The 20,002-nt window shown below is 36.1% G+C and overlaps 1 protein-coding gene across 4 annotated transcripts in view; it reads right to left on the reverse strand.

Annotated features, from left to right (window-relative positions):
* Nucleotides 1–10,565: 10,565 nt before the first annotated feature.
* STXBP5 (syntaxin binding protein 5) overlaps nucleotides 10,566–20,002 on the reverse strand; it is a 132,417-nt gene continuing 122,980 nt past the window's right edge. For 3 of the 4 annotated variants that reach the window (XM_058170010.1, XM_058170027.1, XM_058170019.1), the window contains one exon: nucleotides 10,566–19,815. In XM_058170010.1, the coding sequence (XP_058025993.1) occupies nucleotides 19,774–19,815 (42 nt within the window). In that variant the 3' untranslated portion in view covers nucleotides 10,566–19,773. The remainder of the gene's footprint in view (nucleotides 19,816–20,002) is intronic. The other variant, XM_058170036.1, reaches the window with a different exon arrangement.

The following is a 20,002-nucleotide window of genomic DNA, read 5'->3' on the forward strand; positions in this document are numbered from 1 at the left end:
CCCGCCTTTTTTTTTTCCTTCGTTAGGCTGGAATTTGCACCTCGCACCCTCCAGAGACCTTGCGCGCATTAATGCTGGCCGCGGAGCCGAGGGAGGGAGGCGGCTCCGCGTATTTGGGGGGAAAAGGTGCCTCTGAAAGTGCCACCGTTATTTGGAGAGGAGAGTGCAGAGCAAATAGTAAGTCCGCAGCCAATAGCAGCCTCTCCTTTCCACGGGATTACCGCCGGCTAGAAAGGAGGATTGGAGAGGGGTTTTTTCCTCTCTCGAGCAACAGCCTGTCCCGCTCCAAGGCCAGGAATTCCGGAATCTCTTTAGCCCCCGAATAGTGCCATTTTGGAGCACCGGGAATAAGGAAGCGCGCATTCAACAAAAAGCAGCAGCTGTGCCTATCTGGTCTCTCCCTCACCTTCAATTGCTCGTTCATGCTTCATTAAACAAGTTGGATTGCACACACCCTAACATCAGAAGATGAGGAGCAGCCTCCGCACAGATGCTGGCGCTTTCCTCGTTTAATCTTTTCCTTCTGGAATCCTTTGCAACCCCTCCCTGAATGATGGTTTATCTTGTCCGCCTCCCCCCCCCCATGTATGTCTTGTGACAAACCATAGCAGCAAGGCATATTTTAAAAGCATGGCACTGGTGAGGTGGTCTAAAAACATTAGCAGCCCTTTGGTAAGGCCTTTATTTCACAGGACAGGTGAATAGAAGATACTAGCACAATTTATGGTAGCTCTTCCCTTTTATTCATACAGGGAGGGCTAGCTGGTACATTAACTGCTCAGGAGGAAACACCCATCAACTTACTTTCTCTGTGGCACCAACAATGTTCTAATCCAGCAGTCATTTGTGAAACTCTTAAATCAGGAGGATTATATCCAGGTACCCAAATCTCGTGTCATTCAACTGCTGCTGTGTAAGAGATGCCTCCCTAATACACTGTTTGGCAATACATTGTTTGTTTGAATTTATTCGCTGCCCAATTTCAATAAACTACAATGAAAACCTATTGGTTTAGATACTATTCTCTGGTCTCTTCTTTGTGGCCATTTTCTTACAGGTGCTTTGTAGTGTGTACTAGTGTGGCCCAGCTTTTATTGTGGCAAGCAAGTGAAAGACTATTATAAATTTATCAGAACAGGATAAGTTGGCTAACACAAGAAGATGCTAGAAATTGATGGCGAGGAAAAAGCCTGTACAATAGGGGTGTCCAACCTTGGCAAGTTTAATGGTTTGTGGACTTCAATTCCCAGAATTTCCTGTGCTGGCTAGAGAATTCTGGGAATTGAAATCCACAAGTCTGAAAGATTGCTAAGATTGGTTCTACAATGTTACAAAGGACTAGAGGTTTATGCCTATTCCAAATCCCTAAGCCACTTGTGGGATAGCAGATGACCAAAGACAAGATGCCTGTTCCCCTGCAGAGAAGTAAAAACTCCAACTGTCTCTGAACAGCATAGTAACCAAATCTTCTCTTTTAGCTCTTCTAGAAAATGGGTGAGGAAACCCAGAGAGATGTAGCATTTGGCCATTTTTGACATGCTCCAGAAATGGAAACATTCAGAGGAAATTATCCAGATATGCAGAGGCTTGGGCTTTACTGGCTGGTGGTTCCTTCTCATCTTGCTTTGATAAATATCCCTTGCAGGAACATAGAAAGGAAAGGAGGTGGAAATTGTGACTGTTGTAGAACTCTACAACTCCATCTCCGCACCAATATTTCTCAACTTTGGCAACTTTGAGGACTTCAGCTCTCAGCATCCCCCAGCCATCATTGCTGGGAGTTGGAAGTCCCCACATTTTAAAATTATCAAGGTTGAGAAACACTGTTCTGCAGATAATATTATTCACACTTCATTCATGTATAGCTTTTATTTTTGGACCAAGAAGTGCCATCAGTTTCAGGTAATATCTCAAAGGTGCTTTTTCAAGAGGCAGCTGGACAACTGGTTTTCCTTTGAAGATGTTTTGCTTCTCATTCAAGATTTCTGAAGAAGTTTCTTGGATGGCTGAGAATCTTCAGGTACATATTTCCTTGACTGATGAAGCTGGGTTGTGGTGGAAGAGAGACGCGGGTTGGTTCCTGAAGAGCAAAAAGCAGGGAAAGTTTCTACAGCTTGATTCGCAGATTAAAACGGTAAACCACCCAATTCCGGCTTTGCCATTAGCGGGGATTCTCTCTTTTATTTCCTTCATTACAGGGGGTGCGGTGGGAAGAGAGACTGTCTCGATCATCCCTGCCATGATTGGCTGGCGTGTTTCGCTGTAATTTTCTCAGCCCCGCTTGCTTTAACTCTCTTCTAGTTCTGAGAAGTCCGGATTTCCCAGAACTTTTTCAAATTATAGACGCGGTGAGGAGAGGAAGGAAGGCAGACCGCCTAACGCATTAGGCACAGTGAATGCGTTGCAGTGAAGGCATTAAGCACACCATGGGGCACAATGCAGGGCGCAAATGGCACTAGCAACAGGAGTTTCTTTCGGTGGGGAGGAGGGGCAGGAAGTGGGACGAGAGGGAGCCACTGACGTGTGTGAGAATTACACCAGCTTCTTGAAGCTGCAATGGCATTGCCGGTCGCAGAACAGACAAAGCCGGGATCGTCGTGAGACTGACCCTTGATGCCATTTTTATCACGCCTCATTCCCTTGCTCCATATTACTGGAAGAGCACCAAACCTGCGCTCGCAATTGGTCTTGGAAAAGGAAAATTGGAGGAGGAGGGCTTGACGCTGCCAACAACACCGAAATCCGCCTCGTATCCTTTTTGAACTCTCTTAGGCTTGCAAAAGCAATGCTTGTAGGTATGGGATGAAAGTGTCTTGCACTTTTAATTAGCTGGAGAGGAAGAATAAAAAATGCCCCGGCGGGACTCCTAGAAGAGTTGTCTAGAAGAGACGAAAAAACAAGAGGAGGCTTCGCCCGTAATTCTTTGCTTTTTTTATTTTATTTTTTTCCTTTTCAGTACGTGTTCTCCTTTCTCGCCTGGTTTTCGCTTCCAATTCTGAGCTCGCAGCGCCTCCACCCGCTTGATGTGAAATGTAGCTGCTCCTTTCAATGCTGCTGCTGCTGCTGTATTAAATATATTGTTTGTTTTTGGACAGGATTTCCAAAAGATAACAGGGGGACAATATTTCCATAAGTAACAGGGGAATGTATGAAATCGTATGAACTTATAAGGTGTGAAACCTGTAGAGGTGAGTGGTGATAAACCCATTTGTTTTGAGGCTGCATGAATCAAATTATAAGAATGACATCAGATGCAAGGCTACTAGCAGCCTCAGAGAGTGGATTTTTAATTTCATTTTTAACTACCTGTCTTTTCATATCTGTTTCAATGGAATGAATGTGCCTTTCAATGAAATGAAGGTACTTTTACTGAGAGCAAATGAAAATATGACATCCAGATCAGCTCAACGGAAAAAAGGGTCTTTGACATACCAGAGCCTGTGTGTATAAAAATTTGATTTTTTAAAATAAAATACACCACTGGGCTGAAATATTTTCAATACTCTTCCATGTAAACTTTTTAAAAACTAATTGATAGTAACACTCTTTAGTATAATTTTGAGGAAGTTTAAATAGAGATATGTAAGACGGCATTGCTTTTCAAATTGATTTGCATTGTCCTATTCTATTTGTTGTCAATATCAGATAATACATCACAGAATATAAGGTTGTGTAATGGTGTGTTACACAATAAATCAGTATTATTAAAATGCTGGAAAGAAGTGAAAAGAGCAAATTACGTATTTTCACATAACTCTGCAGGTTATTAGTGGAAAAGTTATTCTCCCTTCTACTTTTACCAAAGGTATGTTAGGAATCCTACAAAGGCTTCAATATTTGGGCCATCAAATATGGGCTGCAAAAGTCAAGAAAACACTTGTAATTAAAGATCTCTCTTTGTAGTTGCTATTTTGTAGTTACCTGGATGTTCACAGCTCAAATCTGATAGCCCTATTCAAAATACAATGCAAAATCCCCGCTGTCTGTTGTAAATATTAGTGTACATCTATCCACTGGACTTTGGTGAATTTATTTCTTTACACATTCCACTGAAATTTCCCATGGAGGAAGATCTATTTTGTCAAATGTGGTTCTCCTCTGGGCTTGCTTTGGCTAGTATCTTGAGTACTATATGTTTCAAAAACTGCTGTTAGTCGAAATAAATACTTTCTGACTAAACTTCATATCAGAAATATGTTGATAAAGATTCTCAGTCATCCAGATAGAGTTGTCTGGAAGATGAGTTATGGTAACCGGACTTTTTCGGTTTGAAATGTGCTGTTTATCAAGGTAGCTTCTTCAGTCTGAGCTAAAGAATCATCAAAAAATAAACTTTGAAGATCTCCATTTATTACAAGGTACATCTGATTTTAAATTGGTTCCTTTATTTATATGGTGGGGAGGAGGCACTTTTATATAAATACTTTTTTTTCTTTTTACGACCCTTTAGTCGGGATGGGGATGGCACAACTGAGTGGAGTTGACATTTACTGGCTGTATGCTCTTCCTGACACCTATGTTCACAGCAAATATTTTCTCTTTGGGTTCTGATAAACACTTGCCATTGCCTGGGATCAAACTTTCAACCTTCTGAGTGAGAGGCAAGTATCTTCACCTCTAGGCCACTGCACTGCTCCTTTTATCCAGTGTAAAATTCTCCCATCTATTTTATTCTCCTAAAACTGAAGCCCTAGCTTAACTGAGTTGATAGTGTAGGCTTTACTTATTTTATAGGATTTTGATATTTTATATACTGGAGTATCTTAGATATAGCTACAATAGAATAGTGCAGAATAGCTACATGAATAGATTGGAGAAAATAGACACAAGCAGTCCAAAAACCACTGCAGTAACAGTAAAGTAGAAATATGAAAATATGGAAATTAAAAAAATAGTTGTGTGTCCTTTCCAGAAAAAAATATCTAACCTAACTAATTACATGCTTAGGGTTTAGGAAAGTATCTGGCATAACTGACGATCTAATTAACCAGTTTTTTAATGGATCTCTAAAGACTTGTGAAATGCAAAAGGTGTAAGATTCACAGGAACATTAAAAAAAACCTTTTTTTGAAGTAGATAATTATGATAGTTGGGATCTTATTGAATCCATTTGCAGAATGGGTATGTGGTGTAATGTATCTTACTCAGGGGTGAAATCTAAAAATTTTCCCTACCGGTTCTGTAGACGTGGCTTACTTGGTGGGTGTGGCTTGGTGGTCAGATGACTGGGTCGGTGTGGCCAATAACAATAATAATAAAAATAATAAACAAAGTATAAAAAACAATAAGAGGTACCAAAAACCAATTTTCACACTTTACACACACACTATACAACACAACACAAAAGACTCACACACAATGTAAAAGCAGCTGCACTTCACCCAAAATGGCCCCTGCAACATGCAGGAATCTCACACAGCCACAAAAAGTTCAAAAACCAACTTTCACAGTTTACACACACACAACACAACACAACACAACTGACACACACACACACAAAATGCCATATACAGCTTTGTGAGATTTTGTGTGTTTGTGTACTTAGAGTGAAACATTACAGAAACACACCAAATCTCAGCTGCACAAATATTTTATTTTATTATTTTATTTTATTTATTTATTTTAGATCAGGGATCTCCAACCTTAGTAACTTTAAGGTTTGTGGACTTCAGTTCCCAGAGTTCCTCAGCCAGCAAAGCAAGCAGATTGAGTTATTCACTGAGGAAATGGATTGCAGGCAGGCAGATTCAGTTGCTAGCTGATGCAACTGATGTAAGCATGGCTTTGCAAGCCCAAAAGGAGCAGCAATAAGGCAAGTGGGGACGGGGCATTGGGTGGGCATGGGTGGGGACTGTTGTAAGCGGCTGTTAAAAATGATTTTAAAAGCCTGTGATGATGAGGCAACTCATCTGGGATTGCCAGAGGGAAAAAAGATTTTTAAAGCTCCTCTGACGATCCCAGCTGAAGTTCCCTTATCGCAGCCCAGAACCTCTTAAAATAATTGTTTTAACAAGCTCTTTGGCTGAAGAGCTTGTAGAAAACATGTTTTGTAAGGTTCTGGTGATGACAAACTCAGCTGGGATTGCAAGAGGAGCCTTTTAAAACCTTTTTTTTTTACAACCTCTTCGGCCGAAGAGGTTGTTAAAAAAGAGTTTAAAGGGCTCTGATGATCCCAGCCGAGCCGTGGGATCAAAGGCTTTTTTAAGACATGTTTTCGGCTGAAGAAAAACTGCTTTTAAAAGTAAAAAAATCAAACCTCTGATGATGGTGTGGCTCAGCAAGGGCAGGGGGTGGGGCCAGGGATTTTTGCTACTGGTCTCCGAACCACCAGCCGCCATCGCTACCAGATCGGGCGAGCCGGTCCGAACCGGGAGCATTTCACCCCTGATCTTAATCCAATATAGTGATTTAGATAAATTACTGCCTTTATTCATTGCATAAGTTTTAACCAGAAATCTCAAAATTAAATTGATGTTGATTAAACCTTTTAAAAATGAAACTTATTCTTCAGGCCATTTATTATTATTATTTTGCATATCACACTGTAAAATTGTTTATTTAGCATGTTTTGGTAAATTAAGAAAGATAATGTGACATTCTTTGATACCATGTCTCCATAAAGTGATAAAAACAGATGCGAAAATATTTATATCTGTTTATATGTAATAAGCCATATATCATATGGCTTTTTTCTGTTGACTAATTATTACTGACTTACAAACCATTAATTGCTGTTGGGACGCCTTAAATCCATCTTGTTATCACTAGTAACACTAATGCGACTTCTTATTTTGTAAGATTCAAATGTTAATTGCATCGGAGTCACTATCTCAATTCTTTTAAAACAAAATTAAGACAGGCTTTAATGTTTACTTCTAGTCCATCTTTTGATCCAATTCAAAGCACTGGTTTGATCTTAAATTCTAAGTGGCTTATGAAAGAGCACCTTTTACAGTTATTTCGGCTTGGTTAAGTTAAAGGCCTTCATGGCTTGGGACCAGGTTATCTGAGGGACTGTCTCTTGCCGGTCAAATCTACCCGACTCATCAGAGCGGGGAGGTAGGGAATGCTGCAGGTTCCATCCCCGAGGGAGATATACCTGGTGGGACCCAGAAGGGTCTTCTCTATGGTGGCTCCCTCTCTCTGGAATATCATTCCCCCAGAGATTGGAATGGCCCCCACTCTAATACTCTCCCTGAAGGTGCTGAAGACCTGGTTCAAATAAATAAATAACTTTCAGAAGTTATTCTCCAGGCACAACTATTGTTGTGTCTCGCCAGCTCCCCCTGCCGCAGCCGGGTCCCTCTTATCTCCTGCCGAACGCTGATAGTTCGGAAGAATGTCCTGGCATGCCTCCAGGCCCCAGCCCTGGCACCATGCCCGGACAGGCCGAGCAAGACGAAGGGCCTGACGTGCCTTCAGCCCCCAGTCCTGGCACCATGCCAAGGCAAACGGAGCAACTAAACCCCTCCCCCACAGCATGTGAGCCTGAAGAATGTGAGGCCAGTCATGAGCCAGGATTGCCAACAGCTGGAGGCTGGAGAGATCCTCGCTTCCGGAGAGTTGAGAGGCGACGTCAGCAAAAGGAAGGGAGGGGCAGGCCTGGATAAGTGCTGAGTCATGGAGCCACACCCCATGGCCTATATAAAGGATCTGATTTCTGGCATTTTCCGAGTCAGGCAAAGTCTAACTTGGATTGCTGAAGTCACTTCCTGGTCTCCTGCCTGCCTTGAGAACTCTGATAGGACTTTGGCAGAGCTGCAGATGCAGCTTGATACGGACTTCCCCGACCCGGCCGTCAGCGGAGGAGTGGGACACGACAACTATCAACTGTAGCAACGAACAACTTTTAAAGATCCTTATAAAGTATGGCTTAGTGGCCAAGACGCTGAGCTTGTCGATCAAAAGGTCGGCAGTTCAGCGGTTCAAATCCCTAGTGCTGCGTAACAGGGTGAGCTCCCTTTACTTGTCCCAGCTTTTGCCAACCTAGCAGTTCGAAAGCATGTAAAAAATGTTAGTAGAAAAATAGGGACCACCTTTGGTGGGAAGGTAACATGTTCCATGTGCCTTTGGCGTTTAGTCATGCCGGCCACATGACCATGGAGACGTCTTTGGACAGCGCTGGCTCTTCGGCTTTGAAACGGAGATGAGCACCGCCCCCTAGAGTCAGGAACGACTAGCACGTATGTGTGAGGGGAACCTTTACCTTTACCTATAAAGTATGATGGCATCCATCTGTGGAATGTCTTCCCAGAGAAAATTTGTCTGGCAGGCTCACTACTTCTCTTTACATCTCAAGCCAAAGCTTAATATGTAGAATGTTTAGCAAATATTGGGTTTTTTTAAAATAAATAAGACTTTATAATATTTTTTCCCCCTCGTTTGTAAAATACTTGTGGCCAGTTCAGTGATATAAATAACACAGACACAGAAATATTAAAGGAATCCAAGTACAAATCCTCTCTTTCAACAAGAAACTGGCATAATACTGAGGTTTGTAAGATTTCATTAAGAGCTTTTCCTATATTAGTGAGAAGAATTCTAGCCAGAAGTCCCATTCTAAGCTGAACTGTTCTGTGTACTTTATGCATATTAATTGCACAATAATTTTGAATTATTTGATGAGAAATATATAATCTCTTATATGATAAACCTAAGTAAATAGAAATACATAAACTGTTTTAGTGTAACAAAAAAAAATTGGCATCAATTGTACAAATTATACATGGGTTTGTATAGTAAAAAGTGTTAAATAAGACTGCCACCCTGTGGCCATAGGCTAAACTACAGGATTTGTGTTTCTCAATACTGTATGACAATTATTTGCCTATTCTGGTATTCCGAAAGTGTTTGATATATTAAAAAGACAAATTAAATGAAAATAAAAAATCTTGAATTAAGCATAAACAAGTAAAAAGAATGATTTTAATATGGCTCCACTATTGAAATGGATGTTCTGCTTGGAATTTGTACATCCTTTTAGTTTTCTTTCTAATGCTGATTTTTTTTTATTTTTAAAACTGATTTTATATATGTATTATTTTATGGACTATTTTATGCCACCCAGAATTAATTCTCATGAGATAGGTAGCTATATAAATTTGATAAACAGTGATAAAATCGTTTGAAAAGCTAAATTATGAAAGATAGAAATCCAAGGTGATACAAAATGGCTAATTTGGATGCTTTTAAATGTCATTGCCTTGCAGTTTGCAATTCCAATTATCTGAATTAAACTCTCAATAACATTCAAGTCCCTTGTTGCACTTCCTCTGAAAAGGACAAAATGACACATTACCTATAATATGGCAAGGTGTCTGTCACTCAAACCAGCCTTGTTGGTTCCAGATTGTTTAGAATCTGAACTAATCTACGTTACCATATTCTGGGCATCCAGAATATGCAAATCATTGCTCCCGTCACCTGTACTAAGGAAGATTTTTTTAATCAAGGATTATACCATTTGACAATCTCAGTTTAATCATGAAATTCTTATCACTATGTGCTTGTTGCTTAAAACATGTAATTTTCATGAAGTGACTTAACATACCAGTAACTCCACGCTCCCTCCTTCAGGAATATAATTGGATCAACAAATGATTGGAGTCCTAAAATGTTTGTTTGCTATTCTTTTAACCATTGTATGAGACTCATGTAAAATTGAGACTTTAAACATTTCCTCAATTAATTTTTTTTTAAAAAAATTTAACATTCAAAAGGGTAGCCCCTCTTCCTATTATAGCATTATATGGATGCGAATCTGCAATGTTTTCTTCCCAGATTTTTTTTAAATATATAATTTTCCAGTTTGGCTCACAGCCTTAGAGTTTCCAGATAAATTCCTGTCCAAGTATCAGTTAGGATCAATCCTGATTGCTTTGTAAATTAGCCAGTCACACACACACGATTGGTTGCTTAACCTCCTTTGAAATTATAGCAGGCCCAGAACAGGTACTGCTCATGTGACTGCAATTTGGGCATTTGGCAGCCGGCTCACCTTTATGACCAGTTGTAGCGTCTTGCGGTATGACCATGATCTGCTGTGCAAAAAAACCCCACCCTCCCATTCAGAAGAATTGGTTTGCACTTGTGACTGCAGCATTTGCTTAACAGAGCTTAAGCAAATGCTGCCTGATTATAAAATCAGGTAGTCATGTGGATACCTTGACCTATGACCATAATAACTGGAAAGCTGGTCCAAATTGTGATCCCTAAGTTGAGTACTAACTATATTCCCTTATCCAATGTTAGGAACAATTTTTGAATCTAAATTACATTCTATGGCAAAACTAGTATAAGAAAAGATCTACTGTGGGCCTGCATAGTGTCTTCCAAATATGACATTTTCAGCAAATTCTTTTACTCTTTATTAATCTTTAGTGATAGACAGACAATGGTTGGTCATTTGGAAATAGTTTAGAAACTGTATGCCATCAAATCATTTTAATTCCTAGTAACCACAGACAGATTTTCTCATGACAGCCTGTTCTAAATTTAAAAAAAGAAGAACTTAAAAGCATTATCATTCTCAGGTATATGAACTAGCTTGATTCAGTAGCTTGCAATATCACATTTTTACCATATTACTGTTGGGTAATAGCATGATGTTCAATATACCTGCTCAGATTTTTTTTAAAAATCCTCTTGTAATAATTTGAAAATTTCACCAATGAATGTAAACAGTTTAACTATTTGACTCAAATATTTATATTTCTTTAAGGGACGTGGTGTTAAATTACAGCAACAAAATAGTTTATTTCATTGTTTTATTCTTGGTATTGTATACAATTTTGACCTCTTCCAAGATAGATAATGACGTTTTAAAATAAATTTATAGGAGCCTTAATGACAGATACACATTTTAACATTGATTCTACATTTGTGACTAACCTTTTATTCAGGAACTGCAGAAATGCTTTTTTAAAAGATAATCTTTTTTCAGTCCTTTATATTATCCTCAGAAATGACATGGTCATTGAATTCAGTAGTTTTTTTAGTAGAAACTGTATGTTTTAAGTATAGTGTGTTACTCTAAGCTCCCATATTTCCCCTGAAGGCTTGACTGTTCAAGCTCCAAATGATGTCTCTAAGACTAGAGATACTTCTATGGGAAAATTCTTTTATATTACCGTGCCCTTAATAGCAAGGTTACAATGCACCAGAAACATGCTTGCACTTAACCCTAATCTCAAAGTAGGAGTTACTTCGAAATAAATATGGCATTTCGACTGCATAATGATTAAGAGGCTTGTTCTAGCAATACTTCAAACTAATAGAAATGCAGAGACATACATCACACAATGTGAAACACTGTCTTTGAATATAAAACTTCTGAGTATTTTTAAAGAGATGAGTACTTAAAATTCAAGGTAATGACTTAAATTCATAGCTAGTATTTTATTGGGACATGCAAAAACAGCATTTTGTCACAGATAAAACTAATTGTTTAAAATGGAAATCTGTAATATATATCAAAGCTCACACACACACACACGTAATATTATATATCAAAGTATCTTTGCCAAAGATACAAAACAGCTGTTACTTACAAAAATGCTAAAAAACAATTTGTTTTTGGACAGTTTTGTGGATAGGTAATTTCTCCATGTGGATGAAGATTCAAATTGTTTTGGAGAGATTTTGGAGAGATCAGGTTCATAACTTAGTGTTTGGGGATACATTATAACTCTGATTTTAGGTAGACACCTTGGTTATAGTGATACACTCCCATAATCTCATGTATGGACTAATGAAATGCGATCTCTATGGGATTGTTTATGAAAAGTAGCTACTGTATTAATGAATTTTAATAAGGTTTAACCTTATTAAAAGGTTGAACTATGTTTAAGCAGTCATTTCTCCCTTGCACTACATGTTACTTCATTCTTACAGTTCTGGTTTCGAGGATAGGGCTCTTCAGTTTGGCACCGTATTACCTGTGGAAATGCTTTCATCTATATTGTATATTTTCTTTCATCTATACTGTATATATGTATTCCTTAGATTACCTCTGAAAATTATTACCTTTTCAGTGGTGTTTTTGGGGTTATGGAAAGTTTCCACAGAGATCAACTGAGACTAAATTATTAAATTATTAATACTCTTGAATTTTAAGCCTTTAATACTCTTGGGTTTTTAAAATAGTTGCTGGCAGTTTGTCATTCTTGGCTAATTTAACTTCATAGTTTTTAAAATATAAGAGGTTGGCTTATATTTTTATCATGTGTGTTTTGTATATACTTTATAATTTAATTATATGAAATCTTAATGTACTTTCTTATTTTATATAAGCCACTTTGAATGGGTAGATAGGAAAATATATATAAATATATGTAAATTAATAAATACCTGAGTAGAAGATTTGATTTTACAGGATCTTATAAGGGAAGGGTACAAGGCCAACTTAGTAAGGCCTACAAGATCTTATAAACACAAATAATAAAGTGTATGCAACACTTCAGTCAGAAATATGAAAATGAAGATAATTTGACAAAAGGATAAAGTAATATTTCTTTTAACATGTGGAAATATTTTCCTTTGATGATGATTCTTTCTACCAACATTTTAGCTAAAAGCAAATGATAAATTACAAAAACAAATGCAACATTTATTAGGCAGCATTTTAAAGGTGTTTGTTCATAGTCAAGGAAGTCAGCAACTTAAACTTAACACTATTTTTAGATGTAAGATCCTTTTTTTAACATAAAGGTCTGTCACTTTGTCTACTTCTTGAAAGCTTAAGAAAGTGGGATAGATGATAGATCTTCAAAAATTGATCATATTAAGAATACATTAATGATGCATGAAACAAAAGCTAGTTTTGTTTCAGGAGAGATTTGAATAGTTTATTTTGCCCAGTCAGAGCCCTTCAGCATAATGACACATTCATATACACATATGAACATTATTTTTGGAAACATTAATGTATAATATACATTTTTCCCTTTTTAAAATACCAACTGCACAGGTATTTTTATTTACAAAAATATCCCATACTTAATTTTAATGTTATGACATAGTTTAGAATCAAGTACATTAAGTAAAATTATGCAATCTAACATTTCCATTTGTAATGGTATGGTTTACCGTTCATATGAAACTAAGTTTGTAGACAGATGAATCTGCAACCCTATCCTAAAATGCATTTCCCAGTTTCATCATCAGAACACACAGTGGGGCTCCGCAAGACTAAAATGGTAGAGGACAATTAAAAAAAAATGAAATACACAATGTACATAGAGCAAAATACATTTAAGCTAGAAGTTCTATATCAAGCATGCTTTCCCAAATAATAATGGTAGAATCATTTACTGATATTCTTCTTTTTTTTCCCCTTCAGTGGTGCTTGCTTAATGAAACAAAAGCAATTCTAGAAAGTAGAATATTCTTCTTAGATCTAACCAATATGAATAGCAGCATATGAGATTAAGTAACTCAAGTACAGTTTATTTACACATTTTTTAAAAGGGGAGTTAACATTCTGTTTCTCCACTTTGCAATATAAAATAATAACTCCATGGATGATGCCATGATTTTATCCAAAAATCAGACCTACTAATCTGTAAAAATGTAAAGGTCAAGAAGAAACATACAGTTGCTTGACATTTAGAAATACTAATTTCTAAATGTATTTATGAAAAATGCTAATACAGATTTAGTTGCATTTTGATTCCTATAACCAAATTATTTTGAAAATTAAAAAGCACACTGATCTGGACTTCAAACAAACATGATTTACATAGGAAACATATTCATGCATTCCTGATTTGATTCTCAATGTACATTAAGCAGTTTTTAAATGCAGGTAATTCACATGTACTGGACATTAGCTTTTTATCATCCACCACCCCCAACCATAAAATTCATTTAACAGGATCTTTATTTTTGGTAGTAACATCACAAGGAAAAAGAAATTCACAATACTGTACAGACAAGTATCTAGACTATGGGAACAAGCGTAGCCGAGAATTTGCACAATAAACAAAGGCAAGCAATGAGTACTTTTCAGTCACTAGGCACACCACAACTAGTGAAGTCATATTTCCATCTCTATGCATCAGGGCACTAACAAAATGGGATTATTCACCAACCACAGGAATATGCATTTAAAAAAACCATTCTGAAGACAAAGACCAACACATACAAAATATGGAGGAGACAATATTTCAGAATACAAAATACTGTAGCTGACCAAAATAAAATAGAATAAATGGAATTCAGTTTTAATATACTCATGGAAAACAAGAGTTATAATGGAAATCCATCAACAAGCTGCTTTTCGATACATTACATTTGGATTATGTAAATGCCTCCCTTCTCATGGAGCAGTTTCTTAGATAGTGTTATAATTTTTAAAAGTATATATTAGAATGGGTATGCTTATTGCCATCTCTACATGAGATGACATTTTTCCTATGAGCTGAATTAACTTTTGTATGCTTCTTACATTATCTTTGAAAAACATAACATAATTTTAATTAAAAGAAATTTGAAAGCCAAATCTTATATTATATAAAAAATTATCACGACTCCAATTTAGCTTGTGCTTAATTCTCTTTTTTTACATAGAACCAAAAGCACATTTTATTTTGGACAACACTGCAGCTTTAGGTGACCATTAAACAAATCTGAAAGTGTTTCAGTTGTTGGTGTTTTAAAGCTTTTAAAACCATTATTTTACAGTTAATTTTTCCTGATCCTTTGGAGTGTCAATAGACAGTATCTCCTGCACTTTCTACTTCTCTACTCATACAATGAAGGAAAGAGGTCCATATGTGCAGTCTTTAGTCCTGAAGGCCTCCTTCCTTCACCAGCTTGGAAGCTCTTGTCCACAAGGAACTTGTTGAAACATGATAAAATGTAGAATTCTGTGTGATGGATAGGATGTTTGTTGAAATCAATTTTCTAAATGATATCTACATAGAATTTAAAATGTATAGATAGAAAAGGATGAAATACTCAAGCTTGCAATACTTAAAGTGCAGGGAAAAGAAATTCAAGTTTATAATTCAGATAAGATCAGTGCTATAGAAAGCAAAAAAGAAAAAATCCACTGCATCAAAATTACCTTTGGCTATAGCTTTCTAATATAGAGATGTCACACAAAGGAAATACCTCAAGCAACAAATGTAAATTAAATCATCTCAAGGCTATTGATACAAATCAGGAAAGTCGCTTTACTCTTAACGTGTTATAATGGAATCACACTTTCAGGCTTGCTTGAAATAATATTTACATACACATTCAGGAGTTTGGCAGTTTTTAACTGAAGAATTGTGTCCTCAGTTTATTAAAATTAAACTTGTTAATATTACATGAAAAATGAGTAGCAGCAGTTTCCCTGGACTACATATAGTTGCTTATTTTTCTACAACAATGCTACCAAACTTTCCTGGCTGTTGTGGAATGAGTCCCTAACACAATATCAGTGGTTTAATAATTGCACAGTTGTGATAAGTAAAGAAACAATGCTGGCGCATTTTAAAAATTCTTTATTTTAACCACTATATCTATTTCTAAAAAGTTCTGAGCTACACATTTTCCTCATAAGAAACACTACATTTCTTTCCACTGATTTTGAAATGTATTTATGTGAAATATATTTCTCTCACTAGCCAATGCAGTTACAACAGTTCAACAAAATCAGCAACCAAAATGAGGAAGGATTTTGCTTTGCATTTTGTTTTGGCTTTTCCAAACAAAATGTGCTGAGCATATTTTGTGAATGAAAACATGCTTTCCCATTTTGCTATTTTTTTAAATAGTGTCTCAAATATTATCAAGGTGTTCATGTTCCCTTACGATGTATCTCATCTCCATATTAATTTCTTACACATTCCTTACCATTTTTTAATTTTGCCCACAGTATCTTTTAAATAAGTTTGTAGACATATTAACTGTTGTTTCAACACCATTAAAAATAATAATTAGAAACAGATTATATAACCATAGGAAAACAAAATTTATAGTAATGCTTTAATGCAATCATTTGTATTACTTGTCATGTTTGAATGTTTACATAAGCAACCCACTCTTTCTAGAAAGAAAGCACTTTTTGTTTTGTTTTTTAAATAATGCACGGACGGATCAGTGAGTAGGGATTTACCACTAATAAACTACAACTAACCTTTCAGGAAATTTCATCAAATCTAAAAAAGTTCCTCCTCCTTCACATCAACATTCAAAATATGAGATGGCTCAGCACAGCACTATGAAAAATATTCCAAATCAATTTGATAGAGTTGTGGAAGGCCTCAAAAAATGAACGTGCATACTAGGAGTACACACCTTGGTGCTCCTTATACAGTTTGGATATAAAGCTCATAATTTATGATTACTGGCCATGCAATAAAGAGAGCATCAGGATGTCTACCACAATATGACATAACCACCAAACATTTCTAATATTCATTCCAAATCTTGAAAATGTATGCGGCCTTATTCCGATTATATGTCCAGATGAAATACAAATGAAGAAGATAATGGTAATGTCCCTAATACTACAGCAAATAAATTATGTATGAAGCAAACTGTCCTACAACTGTATGTTACTTCAAGAAGAATTGACAAATAGTATTAAATGAACATAACCAGTAAAATGACATATTTGCCAAAGTCTATTTTCTGCAAATATTTTCTAATTAAATTATTACATTCATGGTATAAAATGCATAAACACGTTTTAGAAGGTGTTTGTTGGCATCTCCTTCATGAAGCTTGTCATCTATCAAGTACTTGTTCAGAAATGCATAATGGAGATCACCTCAGAATAAGGTAATGAGAATTCAGAATGAGTGGAGCATTTCCAGCAGGTAAGAAAGCTGACATCGTTAATTCTTGATTCATTATAGCATTCTCTTTTCCATCCACTTTTACAACTGGAAGAATTACTATTCTGTATAATTTATAGCTGTAAACATTTTTCCTTAAAGGAAATCATGTTTCAGTTAAGTGTACTGAGGTTTATGCTTCTGACTGCAAAGACACAATCAAGCCAAGTTAAGAGCCAAGAAATCAATAGGACATTGTTTTAGCATGTGCTTAAATGTTTCCATCAGAAATCAACAAAACTTAACAATTTTAAGCTAGATCATACTATTTGTACAACAACAAAATTTAGCAACTGACAAGTGAAATTACTAATGCATAGGGAAGTTACAATAATAAATAAATTGTTAACATTTTTATGCCTATATCACATATCTTTAAAAAATTTGGCTTATGGATCTTATTCAACATATTCTTATAAACTCAAGTAATTTATTTTACACCCCTAAAACACCCCACAACTGTACTATAATTAAATGTCATACAAGCAAAATAAGTAAGCAAGTAGTTTTATATCTGGCTCAAATCTTGGTGGCAAGAACCATTTGCTGAATCAAATGTCCAATGTATCCCATATTGGCAGGAATATTGAAATTTTCTTCTCTGATACATTAAGTGAATTTTATAGCATCCTTACCCAAAGCTGCACTGAAGAGAGGTAATAATCTAATGCTTTAAATATACTAGCAAAATACATTAGCAACCCCAAGAGAGAACAGATTTCAACTTTCCTGAAGTTTGCACATCTACCCACCCAGTTTTGTAACCAGACTGTAAGGGCTTAGCTTTATTAAATGAAAGGTTTCTTAAATCATATTCTTTCAGAAGTAGGTCTAATTTATTTGAAAGACTTCATTAAACAATGCCAGTCAGTAACTTTTAACGTGGACTGAACCATATTACAGATAAATGCATATCCAAATAATATTTTGAGCCAAACCATTGCTTAACCGACATCAGGAAATTTTCTTTTGGCTTAATCTTCAGACATGCATATCAAATAATTCATTCAACATTTGCAGTTTGGGCAAGTGTTTAGAAAAATAAAACTCAAGCCTCTGAATGGCCATATACTGGCACTTGCTTAAATAAAGCCTAAACTAATTAAGGCTGTTTGCAAATGATCACAAATTAGTCACTATTTCTGATTTCCAACATGACAAACATTTCTTAATTATGTATTTTTCTAAATATTTTAAAATAAATTATATTTTATAATATGGCTTTGGTGCAGCCTTTATTAGCTAAAAATATACTGCTTCAATTTGGCACATCTTAAATCCCTCCGCTCGTACAAATCTACATAAGAATCTACCAGTTCCTAAAGTGGTAAAATATTGAGTGCTTTGAAAACAATCCACTCTGACTTTAACTTTATTGTGTAATCTATGCAGTGAATCAAAGGGCACTTACATGGAAGAAAATTCCTTTCAAATTAAAAGACTTGTTTCCAAGTAAGCACACTCAGATTAAGGAGCCAACTTCTTTGCTGATGGGTTTGACTTAGAAACTGTTTTGAAATTAAATTTTGTTTTTTCCTGAATAAATTTTAGTACAATGCAATTGATAAATTGTGAAAGTTGTATCTTAAGAGTTCAACACTGAACTGAAGACAAGTTTACCTGATTGGGCATGTAAGCTAGCTACATACCTGATATTTAAATTCTTACACAAATACATTCTGTTAAACACACAAAATAAGTTGTACAGCATGAATTAAATTTGTATCCATGTAAAAAATTATAAATTGATCCAGCTATATTGGCAGGAAAATAAAATATATATATATAACTGGTTGAAAGATGACAAATATGTATCATTGCAAGAGATATTTTTACTTTTCACATTAGACAGCCATAACACAAATGAAAACTTTTAGCATGATGCGCAGGTCAATCACTTGTGTTTTTATGATGCAAAATAACTTATTTTTACTTGATGCTGGCTGCATGTGGACATCACAAAAAACATGGATTATTATGAGAGAAATGAGCTACAGCAAGCCTTGAGTTTACAAGTTCCTTTCTTCTGCTTCTCAGATATGGCCATACAAAATTGGAAACTTTCACATCTGATTAACAGCAGTTTAATGCTATATGGTCATATGTGGTCAATCTTACGTAAAGTTTATTGAAACAAGCTAGCTTCAAACTGAGTTATGAAGATGGCTTATTTCGGACCAGTAAGTCACAGGCATTAAAAGTAATCTTGTTGAGTATAAACAAAAACGGAAGCAAAAGCATGCCATGGTTTATTATGAAGTCCCAATGCAGCAACAATATAAAGATGCAAAGACAATACTATTAGATCAGGGGTCCAAGAAGAGATTATGTGACTGCATGTGAACTATGTGTAGATTCAAGATGGAACTTGTGTGTTTCCAGTTTATCAGATCAGAGAAATGGTAGCAGAATAAGTCATTTTCAGACAGCTTTATGAATGTGCTTTTAAGGAGGAAAGGTGTAGATCAGTTAATAGTCCCATAAAATGAACTTTATTCTAGCTCTTGGACCCCTGATTTTATTGCAGCCTCCTGGAGGAGGATGAAACACTGGCAGCAACAACAATAGCACAAAACTTTTGGCATTATGAAATATTAACACAGGATAGATCCTGCATTGCCCCTGCTCTTTTGATTCCAAATTTTCTATTTTTGTCCATGTGTTCTCTTTGCCATCAATTCTGTTCTCAAGCTCCCAGTCAGCCCACAGATAACACACATACATGCGCAGATGCGCAAACACACCCTCACGATGTGGGTGTCAGTTTTAAATACAATGATCCTCAGTTAAAGCTGTACGACTGAGGTAAACCAGTGCATAATTTGTGCTAGGAAACATCTGTACCCATTGGCTGACACCCTTCCAGCTTTGCTGGTCCTGCAGAAGTTAATGAAAATATTTTTCTTCAAGGTAAAGTTATAGAGATGCATTTGAGAATGTGTTGTCAGAACTGGTACCATTTTTTATCCTTGCATTTCAACATCATCTAAAAGCAAAACAAAGGAACAGAGTATATAATAATGCATCTGAGAGTATACACAATACCATCTATTCTAAAGACTACAAAGTATCCTTTATGAATGACATTATTAATGAGTGAATAAATAATTGAATAAATAAATAGTTAAAGTGGTATAGAAAAAAATGAACCCCCCAAATATAAATTGCATGAA

This window comes from Ahaetulla prasina, chromosome 1, assembly GCF_028640845.1.
Source record: "Ahaetulla prasina isolate Xishuangbanna chromosome 1, ASM2864084v1, whole genome shotgun sequence".
NCBI lineage: Eukaryota > Metazoa > Chordata > Lepidosauria > Squamata > Colubridae > Ahaetulla > Ahaetulla prasina.